Source organism: Medicago sativa, chromosome 4 (genome assembly GCF_051527215.1).
Source record: "Medicago sativa cultivar Bolivia chromosome 4, Bolivia_mono, whole genome shotgun sequence".
Lineage (NCBI taxonomy): Eukaryota > Viridiplantae > Streptophyta > Magnoliopsida > Fabales > Fabaceae > Medicago > Medicago sativa.
Window position 1 is genome coordinate 78,307,142 of NC_140752.1, and position 12,500 is coordinate 78,319,641.

At 34.2% G+C, this 12,500-nt stretch overlaps 1 protein-coding gene across 1 annotated transcript; it reads left to right on the forward strand.

The window, feature by feature from the left end:
- Positions 1-1,965: 1,965 nt before the first annotated feature.
- Positions 1,966-12,500, forward strand: LOC146932219 (uncharacterized). Its single transcript, XM_085703875.1, has 2 exons — positions 1,966-7,668; positions 7,892-12,500. The coding sequence occupies exon 1, from the start codon at positions 5,948-5,950 to the stop codon at positions 7,373-7,375; it is 1,428 nt and encodes a 475-aa protein (XP_085560001.1). The 5' UTR covers positions 1,966-5,947; the 3' UTR covers positions 7,376-7,668; positions 7,892-12,500.

Below are 12,500 nucleotides of genomic sequence, written 5' to 3' on the forward strand. Positions count from 1 at the left end.
AGGAGAGTAAGGTGCAGTTGTTTCATGAATGATTCCGTGCTCTTTATAATACTCATTGGATGTGTGTGATAAATATTCAGTGCCTCTGTCACTACGATAGCGCTTGATTCTTTTATTGAATTGATTTTCAATTTCTTTAACAAATATTTTAAACATATCAAGCGCATCACTTTTGTTTTTCATTAAATACACATAAGTGTAATCAGAGCAGTCATCGATAAAAGTTATAAAGTATCTTTGTCTGTTTCAAGTTACCATCAAGTTCGCATATGTCAGAATGTACTAATTCAAATGGTTCAGTTTCTCTTATTACAGATTTATGCGATCCTTTTGTTATTTTTGCTTGACTACAAAACTGACATTTTTCAAATTCATTCAAAGATAACTTAGGAATTAAACCGAGATTGCTCATATTAGAAATGATTCGTTTATTAACGTGACAGAGTCGTGCATGCCAAATAAGAACCAACCATCAGATCCACCCACCATGTTGATCCACCAATCATCAGATCCACCCACCATGTTGATTTCAGTTATCATTGCAGTATACGGCTGCTCCTCATTTGTTGTCAAGTGAGCCTGAGCTTGAGCCGGTCTAGTGGATGGGTTTCTACACTTTTGTGCCATATGACCTGGTTGTCCGCAATTGTAGCAATTAAACGGTTGAGCAGGGTCATTCTTTGATGGTTGAGCTCTTGGGACCTTTTGTGGGTTCCCATTCTTATTCCGATTGGAATTCTTATTTGCAGGGCGGTTCTGATTCTTGAATTGTTGCCAGCAGGCTTCAGAATAGCACCCACATATTTCTTTATAGTGTTGTTGTTCGAGACAGCAAACACCTCTTCATTCAGTTCTTGTTTTCTTGCCTCTTCTTCAATACGAAGTCGAGTAATCAGACTTTCAAGAGAGAACTCCTTAGTCTTATGCCTAAGGGCATTATTGAAGTCCTTCCATGCAGGGGGCAGTTTATCAATTATCACAGCTATCTGAAACTGCTCAGGTAATTGAATTCCTTCAACAAAAATCTCATGAGCTATGTTCTGAAGCTCCTGAGATTGTTCTTCGACAGATTTCTCGTCGTTCATCTTATAGTTTAGGTACCGGCTCACAACAAATTTCTTTGAGCCAGCCTCTTCAGTGTTATATTTATTCTAAAAAGCATCCCAAACATCCTTAGCTGTCTTATGAATAAGATGCAGATCATATAGATGATCCGCAAGACAGTTCAAAATGTAATTCTTGCACAGGTAATCATTTTCTTGCCAGAGGAATATATCCTTTTCAGCCTGTTTCAACTTTTCAGCATGTTCGGCATTAAGCCTTTCCAACTCAGCATTAGTAGCAGATACAGAAGAATCTGTAGCCACTGCTGTCTTACCATTACCAGTCGTTTCCATAGGAACCGACATCGTTGGTATCACAGGTATGTTGTCCTTCAAGACGTGGGCAACCTTTTTAGTAGTTAGAAAAAACATCATCTTTGTTTGCCAACGCTTGAAGTTACTACCGTGAAACTTAAACGGTTTGTTGAAATCGATAGTTGTTCCAGATATAGTAATTTCGTTGTTGGTACTCATGGTTTTTCCGAAACGTCTTAAAATTGTTGTTTTTCGTTTTTAAAATATACCGAACGAAATTACTTGGTGAGTCACGACCAGGTCGCTTTCTTTAAGACGTTTCACGGTACTACCCTAGTTTGTGCAAGGTAGACTAACAACCACGCCGTCTCCAGGATAAAACAGCCCAGATCACTGTTACGAGTATATACTGCACAGTATCTAGTCGCTCGAGAATTACACCTCAAAGTATGGTTCAATCGTTCGATCGAAGCCACTCGATACTGTACGTAACCACTCTATTCGAAACCGAAAGGGACAGAAGGAGTAGAAGCAGAAGAATGATTTGTTAACACAAATCGGAGGGAGAAGAGAGAAACCGCACAGGAAGCATCAACTGTGAGATTGTTGAAGCAAAAATCTTTTTGATGAATGTTTTAATGATAACAAACCTCGTGGAATAAATAATAAGTTTTATGAATGGTGATCTACTGATGGTTGCACTTGAGTTTTTGTTAAAAGAACAGGAATCACATAAGTGGATAAGCTAGAAGCCACCCACATTGATAAGTGCATCATATCTACTCAACAATGAAAGAATGAGTATACCATCAGTTGAAACAACAAGATCATATCTCCATGAAGATTCATAGCTCAAGAATCATGATGGAAGAACTTGAATCATGCTGGAAGAACTTACATCACAAGCTGCAAAAGAATGTGTTTGAAGTTATGTGACAAAACTCACATTGAGCTTTATGTTATATGATTTGAAGATCCACCATGGGTAAAGAAGATAAAAGGAAATATGCATACAAGTTAGGAAGATTCTCAGAACCTCCTCAAAGTATCACACTTCCAAAGCTTCTGAAGATAAGAAGTTCTGAGTTTAGAATGTTCATATGAAATGAGATCAGAATGTTCATATGAATGGAGTTCATAATAATCATGAACATTAACCATGAATATATCCAGAAATAATAAAGGATTACTTCATGGATAAACAAGAATATTTAAAGTCATCAATTGCATGCAATGATGAACTAGATGCAAAGAAATATTCTTTTGGACTTCAAAGAAAGAATCATCTTGTTTGTCAAAACAAATGATCTCTCATTTATATGCTTCAGGTAGTTCTTGAAGGAAATAAATAAACAACCTTCATAAGGTTCAAAGTGTTAAAGAACATCAGAATGTTCAACACAAAGTACAACCGTCAAAAAGGAAGGAGCACAAAAGAAACATTCTGAAGTTCATATGTATGAACCCAGAAGGTTGTTCAGAAGGTTCATTAAAGCAAACCCATAAATCAATGTCCACACCAAGAACATGCAAGAACAGATGTGACATGAACATATCGTATAATGATTTTGACTTTGGATCAAGAAATCATTAAAGGCATTTATGGTGATTAATGGACTTTGATAGTTCTTGGTATTCGTGCGTTCTTGAGTGTTTTACTAAGACAGGAACAATGTTTAAATCATACCAAGAATCAAGAAATCAAAGGACATTTGAATTCATGATCTAACACTGAGGTCAGAAAGTTAGATCAGAATGTTCGCGCAAGAGATCAGAAGGTTGCTTCTATACAAGCCCAGAATCTCAAGAACATGGATCAAGGTCATGCAAGGCACATGTGACATAAATAAATGTCAAGAGAAGTACTTCGGCATTGATCAATCAAGCAATAAAGGCATATACAAGGATTATGTCGAAAAGGATACTCAATGTTCATTTAAGACTATGAACATTGATGTACTAGGAATATTCCACAAGGAAATATTATCCTAGATGTTAATAACACTGCTCTTCATTATGTTTCACTATTAGGATTTGATTACATCAAATGGTAGTCTTACAAATCATCCTAAGTGAAACAAATGGAACATTCTGATGATCAGAATGTTCAGCTCTGCACATGCTTTAAACTGTGAACAGTACAGTAGGTGAAAAGAAAAAGCAAAAGCAAAAGCAAAAGCAACCTCATGACAGATTCAATTGGAATTAGACACACAAGGGAGCAGGTACTGTTCAGTATCAGAAAATCTCTTAAAGCATGGGTCTGAAGATGCAGAATCCCACTATATCCTCCTGCACCAAGTTCCAAGGCAGATCTGGGAAATGAACTTTCTGAAGTATGAAGAAAAGCCCATACTTTGGTTATTGCCCAGAAATTCATATGAAAAGCATATGACACGCCCAGAACTTCATATGTTCATTCATACATGATGAACCCAGATGAAGAACATGATGAACCCAGATGAAGATCATCATGAACGCAACAACATTCTGAAGTTCATCAGAGATCAGAATGTTCGCCCAGAATTTCAAGTAAAAGCTTGTGGGACCCAGGACACATGGCATAACACCATTGGACACCCTACAACGGCTATATGAGCCCAAGGACTCTATAAATACAGTTCAAAGGCTCAGCATTACTTGCACCTTGCCAAAGCATTCAAATAAACAACTTGAAGATTGTTTAAAAGCTCTTGCAACAGAAATTGATCAATGGCTAAGGCTTTCATTTACTTAGTGCACATCAATACTCTTTGTTATCTCTTGCAAAGATAACTTCTCTTACCCCTCCTCTGTTTGATTCTCAAACATTCAAACTCCACACAAATTGCAAAGCATACAAGAAAACAACTTGATTTTGTTTGAAGCTTTTGCAAACTGAAATTGATCAATGACTAAGGCTTTCATTACTTAGTGCAAATCAATACTCTCTGTTATCTTCTTCACATATAACTTTTTCCTTCCTCTTTTCTTCTTGTCTGTTTGATTCACAAACATTCAAACCTTCTTACAAATTGTAACAAAGTCTCATCTAGCTTTAGGGGTACTAAAGTGTTAGTTTGAGCAAAGGTGTAAAAGTCTAAGTGGGTAACTTAGCAAGACGAAAAAGTCTCATCTAGCTTTAGGGGTACTAAAGTGTTAGTTTGAGCAAAGGTTGTAAAAGTCTAAGAGGTTATCTTAGCAACAAGGTGCAAGCCTGCTGAGGCTTAGAGAATACAGGGTTGTAAGTGTTCAGGTGAACACAGATTGTAAGGTGCAGGATTTGAGAGGTTATCTCAAGCATCATAGTGGAAACTCTCACAAGATTGTGAGGAGTGGACTAACCCACATTGGGTGAACCACTATAAACTTCTGTGTGTTCTTTCTCTTCCCTATACTCTTTACTTACTGCAAACACAAACACACACAAACACATTTACTTTGTTAAACTGTTTTTGCACTCAGCATCAGAACATTCTGAAGTCTGCTTTAAACTGTTTTTGCACTCAGACATCAGAACGTTCTGAAGTCTGCTATTAACTTAACTATTCCAAGTTTCCACTTGAGAATTAATTTTTAAGTTGCAGGATAATTTTTAAAGGGTCACAATTCAAACCCCCCCTTTCTTGTGACTATTTTATCCACTTCAATTGGCATCAGAGCCCGCCTCTATGGTTTGAGCACTTAACAGTGTATGAGGAAAAGATCCAGAAGGAAGTGATGTCAAAGTCTGCAAATCAAAGTGCATGTCACATATGCAACAATGTGGGATACTTCAAAACTGAATGCTCTCTGAAGAAGAAGATGCAAAGATGGCAACCAGAGATGATTTTGAAGAAAAAGAAGAAGTCAACACATGAGTAAAAACAAACACAAGAAGTGAAGAGGTAAGAAATTATAATCCTTACCTTTTATATAAAGTGTTTAATAATATCTCATATGACTCATGCATTTTATCTTAAAAGTATGAACTTTTAAAATAATAACTTTTCTTGTAAAAAGAAAGAAAATGTGAAACTACTAATCTTGAATGATATATCTTAATACCATTCAAAAATTGTAGCACTCCCATTTTAAAATATTTGAGAAACATAAGATCCTCAATGAGCAAAAATTTGTAAGATTTAGAAAAGTCTGAATTTTTGAAACAAAATGTTATTTTAAAAAGGGAAGTAAAGTTTAAAAAAGGACATAACAAACTTTCTAAAATCTGTTAAGACCTTTCAAAAAGATGGTTTAGGATTCATAACCTATCACAAACAAAAGTGAAGAGGTAAATGAAAAATGTTCATTTTGAAAAAGATTTCAACAATCTGAACCTGTATGTTTTTTTTTAAAAAGAAACTTAAAAAAAAAGCCTTTTTTTTCAAAAAGACATTTTATCCTAAATTAGAATGAGCTCAAAAGGTTGAGATTGGTAAAATATAGTTTTCTTGTTTCAACAAATCTGATCATCTTAAATCAGAATGTGGTCATAAGAAAGAATCTCTCAAGAAGAGAAACACTAACCTCCAAGGACCCAAAGTAATACGGGTACCAAAAGCTTTACCAATTTGTGATGCAGGAATGTCTTCTAAATTTCTAGGAAGAGCTTGATTCATGGACAAATTATGTTAAAGAAATATATGGAGATCAAAATGATGAAGATTCAGAAACTTCTCAAGATGATGCTGAGTTGTTCTAGAACAATGGAACAATTTAAAATGAGTTCAAGTCAAAGAACCAAAACTTCATTTATTTGCACACCTCTAAGAAGCTATCATCTGTCATCACCTAAACATGAACCACAATCTATCCTAGAATACACCAAACCTGATCATGATTCCACAAATCTTCAAGTTGTTCCTAAAATCCTCCATAACTTGATTAGGCACACTTTACACCCTAGATGTGGAACCTTTGATGTTGTAACTGATACATATTTATGTATCACGTACCATCTCATGACCAAAACAAAATTCAACCTCTGTTTCATAATCCTTCAATTCATGATTGATTTTTGTTTGGCTGTCAAACAAAAAGTAGTTGAGTTTCCATATGGGATCCATATGACTCCCATCTTTAAGGTTGCACAAGTATCCCTAGAAGGTGAAGAAAGTAAATACACCTTCATGAGATTCACAACCAAAACCTTAGGACAACTTCACATCACCACTTCAAACATGCCAACTCCTCCAACTTCAGGAACATCTAGATCTGTGAAAAGATATGCAGATCAGAAAGTTCAGAAAACTAGGAAGAAAAGAAGAGTTGAGAAGGTTAAAAACCTATCCAGCATACAGAAGAAAGAAGGAGATGGATCTCCTGAAAATATGGAAGACAATGAAGCTTTTTCTCCTCCAGACCTGGAATTGTTTCAACAAGTTGCTGAGCTTGCAAGAAAAGAAGTTCAGAATGTTGCTGGTGAGAATGAAGAACAGCTTCAGAAGGAAGATGAAGTTGTTGAAGAAGAAATTGTGCAAGATGATGCTGTCACTCAAATGGAAGATGATGAGATACCTCAAGAAGCTCATATGGCTGCTTCAATCACAGAAGATGATACTCAGAAGGTTGATGATGTATCTCTTCAGAAGAAAGATGAAATTGTTGTAGAAACTCCAGTAAATGCTGCTGAAGAAGAACATCAGAAGGTTGACACACCTCAGAATGTTGAAGAAAACCCTTCTGACCAAGATCAGAAAGTTGAAGAAAATATTGAGCAAGCTTCTCACAAAGTTGATAAAGACACTCAGAAAGATGCAGAAATCTTGGCTTCACAAATAATGAGTCAAGGTGTTGAAGTACCCTCTGAAGATATAAGAGTTGAAGAAAATACTGAGCAACATGCTCAGAAAGTTGATAATGATACACAGGAAGTTGCTGAAATCCTGGTATCAAACACTCTTGGAAGTGAGCATCATCATATGGAAATTGATGAAGGAATTCAGTTGGAACAAGATAATGTTGGAGCTCATTCTGACTTTGATCTCAACATTGAAGACACTACAAATGATCCCTACAATGAGATCTTTCAAGATGCTCAGGGAGAAGACATCTGAAACTGATGATCAGAATGTTCAAAGTGACTGCAATTCAGAATGTTCAAGAAACATCTGAAATTGAAGATCAGAATGTTCAGGTGTCTGCAGATCAGAATGTTCAGGAAAATGCTCCTGATGCTGAAGCTACTCAATCCAAAAAATTGAAAGCTTCAAAGTTCATCCCTCTGTTTTCAAGCAAGGTATAAATCTTATACTTTGAGAAAATTGGTCAGCAAGAGCTATTACTCAAAGAACATTCAATAACTTTGGAAGGTTAGAGAATGTTGGATCAAACATCAAGGACCTTACTGGTCATAAGAACTGCACTCATATGATGCAAATAAGAGAATTATTTTTGCAAACTCAAGATTGAAGAAGATGGTCTGTTCAAAAGACTTGTCTAAACAATCTCTGCATTCACTTGCTAAAATAAGTGAAAGTGTTTGAGTATGTCGTTAATGTTGATCATATACCATGTTCTCAACATATTGTCTTTCAATCTCAACTACATGTTCTTGCAACATATGATTGAAGAACAAGAAGACTTCTCATATTCTATATGAATTGGCTTTCACACTCATATTCAAGCATTTTAAGATGCCTCTGAAAAAGTGAAGTGTATGAGAAGGATTGCCAAATCTTTGACATAAAGAATTTGACAACAATGAGGATCCTCCAACAATGGATCAAAACATCCCTGAAGAAACCTTCCAAGAAGTTACATACATTGCTAAAGTAGCTGTTCAGAAAGTTAATGAAGCTCAGAATGTTGAACAACTTCAAAAGGAAGTTGATGTTGCTGAGAATGGAAGTCATCAAGTTGATGCAATACCTCAAACATTGAGATTGCAACCAATAAGGTTTGGGAAGCTGATACAGCTACTGAAACATCACTTCAGAAAGTTGACACAGCTGCTGAAGATGGGAAAGTTGATGAAGTTCCTGCATAACAACTTCAGAAGGTTGATGAAGTTGAAGAAGCTTCTGGAGAAATACCCAGAAAGCTAACCAAGCAGAAAGCTTTTAGTGGAGAAAGATTCTTTAAATCTTCTACTGCTGAAACAAATTTCAAAATCTGAAGTTGATGTTACAAACATCATGGGTGAACTCCAGTTTGATGAACAAGAAATTGTTCTAGAATCTGATATGGGAAATGTTCCTGTGTCATTAAAAAATCCAGATATGCATGATGTTGCTAAAAGCTCTGGCCACACACATGCTTAGTGAAAACACTACCACAAAGGAATCTGATGAGGATGAGCTAGCTGGAAATGAAGCTGGTTTTGATCTGAATATGGAGGAATTCAGCTCAGACTACAATGCAAATGTCTTTGAGGATTCTCAGATGGAAAATGATGGAACAATTCCTTCAACTCAAGTTCAGAATGTTCAAAGAAACATTCTTCATGAACAAAGCATTCCATCTGTTGATCATATGTCTGCAGATCCTGAAACATCTGGATATGTTAAAAGACACTCATATCAGAAAGATGGAAAGACTAAGAAGAAGAGAAAGCTACTGATGATTAAGCTGCTTCAAAAAGTCATGCTTATTGATGCTTGAAGTTCTCCATCCAGATGAGAAAATATTTCAAAGAAAGAGAAGCATGCTCTCTTGATTGAATCTCAAAGTGAGGGATATCATCTCATAAGGTACACATTTATTGCACTATGATAAATATGATATGATGATTGAATGCATCAAATTTTGTCATGATTAATATGTGCTGTTTATACCTAAGGGAAATATTTTTCTTCATACTCCTTTCATGGTGATATTATACTTATTTGCAACTGCAAAAGTCATAATTGATAATTAAAATCATTGCATGATGTCTTATGCTTTAACAAGATATATTAAGGGTGCATTTAAAATGAATTAGTATTCTTATAATTGAACAAGGGAATGCTTCTGTTATGTATAAATTCATGCATAATATTCTCTCATTGTTTGCCCCAAATTCCTTTTTAATTATCATGTTAAATGTTAAATGTGTTACATCATTTTGTGAATACTTATCTTTTCACATTTGAAATAAATGATTTTGATGCATTTTTAACTGAGTTATTGACATGAGATGCAAACTAAATCATCATCATTGTTAAATAATTGATAGGAAGATTTATGTTTGATCATAAATGTTGAATCATGATTGTTCATTGATTTGAAACATAAAAATTGTCTTAATTTGTCAAACTTCAGAATAATCTGAAACGTGAAGATATTCACTTGATTTTGATGTAGTTTATGAAAATATCATTCCTCAAACATGATTTTAAATGAATCTTATGTTTGAATTAGCATTAGAAGATTTTTTATATACTTGATCTTCATGTTGATGTTGTGTATGATCTTGTTATAATCTTCAAATATTACTCTAAGGTTTGCATATTTTGTTCTTAAACTTATATTGGACTTGCTTTGAGCATAAAAATTTGTTTTAAGCATTGTTGAATAATTATCTTACTTTAATTGCAAAATTGAAGACAAAGATAGAGTTGTAAACATCAATGGCATATCAATATGTGTTTGTGCATAAATTTGCTGCATATACTTGATTGTAAACATGTGTGTTTTCCACAAATTGTGTCAAAAATTGTTGCTTGTAATTGATTTCTTTTAAAGAAACTATCTTGCATCAAATGATACTTTGAAGCATTTCATCTTTTGAAAAAACTCAGCAATATTTTCAAACATGGGAATATTGTAAAGAGAGAAAAATATTTTCTAAACTCTGATTTCACCGCTTCCATAAATACTTCATTTTCTCTCAATGTCAAAAAATTGTTGAAAAAGATCAATTGATCTTTTCTCTTTTAAAGACTCAATTTAGATTAGATAATCATCTTCTAAATTATGAGCATGCCTTTGTCAAAATGAAAAACTTATCTGTTATGACAATAAGTAAAAGAAAATAATTATTTTCTTAGAAAATCAAAAGATTTGAAATGTAATAGGATATTCATCTCTAAAACTTAGGGGGAGTTTTCTATACTTGAAGATATCAATCTTTTCGAAAACATTGAAACCAAGGACAAAAAACATTTTATCAATTTTTGAGAAAAATATCTCATATTTTGAATATGTTGAAATGGTTGCATATGTTATCATTTTTCATGTCTTATTTACACAACTGATTGAAATAATGATTGATCATGATCCTTGCATTGTGTTTTAAATTAAACCATGAGTTTAATATATGAATGCACTTGTGAATTACATGCAATGTCTTGTGATTCTTACCTTCCAAAATTATGTCACTTTTCCTTCATATCACCCCTACTACTTTTTGATAGATGACAAAAGGGGGAGAGATATATATGATGGGAGAAAAACCTAGGATGGGGAGACATATGTATTATGGGAGAGAAAAATCTAAAATGGATTTAATTAATGAAGAATGTTATGAATTAACCTTTTCCATATGTTGAGGGGGAGTTTAATTAGTTTGATAAGAATTAAACTCTTGCATGTGTTTAGGGGGAGTTTAATTGCATATCCATGAACATTCTTACACTTATTATTATTTCCATCATAAAACTTAATATTTATTCAAAAGGTTTGTCATCATCAAAAAGGGGGAGATTGTTGAAGCAAAAATCTTTTTGATGAATGTTTTAATGATAACAAACCTCGTGGAATAAATAATAAGTTTTATGAATGGTGATCTACTGATGGTTGCACTTGAGTTTTTGTTAAAAGAACAGGAATCACATAAGTGGATAAGCTAGAAGCCACCCACATTGATAAGTGCATCATATCTACTCAACAATGAAAGAATGAGTATACCATCAGTTGAAACAACAAGATCATATCTCCATGAAGATTCATAGCTCAAGAATCATGATGGAAGAACTTGAATCATGCTGGAAGAACTTACATCACAAGCTGCAAAAGAATGTGTTTGAAGTTATGTGACAAAACTCACATTGAGCTTTATGTTATATGATTTGAAGATCCACCATGGGTAAAGAAGATAAAAGGAAATATGCATACAAGTTAGGAAGATTCTCAGAACCTCCTCAAAGTATCACACTTCCAAAGCTTCTGAAGATAAGAAGTTCTGAGTTCAGAATGTTCATATGAAATGAGATCAGAATGTTCATATGAATGGAGTTCATAATAATCATGAACATTAACCATGAATATATCCAGAAATAATAAAGGATTACTTCATGGATAAACAAGAATATTTAAAGTCATCAATTGCATGCAATGATGAACTAGATGCAAAGAAATATTCTTTTGGACTTCAAAGAAAGAATCATCTTGTTTGTCAAAACAAATGATCTCTCATTTATATGCTTCAGGTAGTTCTTGAAGGAAATAAATAAACAACCTTCATAAGGTTCAAAGTGTTAAAGAACATCAGAATGTTCAACACAAAGTACAACCGTCAAAAAGGAAGGAGCACAAAAGAAACATTCTGAAGTTCATATGTATGAACCCAGAAGGTTGTTCAGAAGGTTCATTAAAGCAAACCCATAAATCAATGTCCACACCAAGAACATGCAAGAACAGATGTGACATGAACATATCGTATAATGATTTTGACTTTGGATCAAGAAATCATTAAAGGCATTTATGGTGATTAATGGACTTTGATAGTTCTTGGTATTCGTGCGTTCTTGAGTGTTTTACTAAGACAGGAACAATGTTTAAATCATACCAAGAATCAAGAAATCAAAGGACATTTGAATTCATGATCTAACACTGAGGTCAGAAAGTTAGATCAGAATGTTCGCGCAAGAGATCAGAAGGTTGCTTCTATACAAGCCCAGAATCTCAAGAACATGGATCAAGGTCATGCAAGGCACATGTGACATAAATAAATGTCAAGAGAAGTACTTCGGCATTGATCAATCAAGCAATAAAGGCATATACAAGGATTATGTCGAAAAGGATACTCAATGTTCATTTAAGACTATGAACATTGATGTACTAGGAATATTCCACAAGGAAATATTATCCTAGATGTTAATAACACTGCTCTTCATTATGTTTCACTATTAGGATTTGATTACATCAAATGGTAGTCTTACAAATCATCCTAAGTGAAACAAATGGAACATTCTGATGATCAGAATGTTCAGCTCTGCACATGCTTTAAACTGTGAACAGTACAGTAGGTGAAAAGAAAAA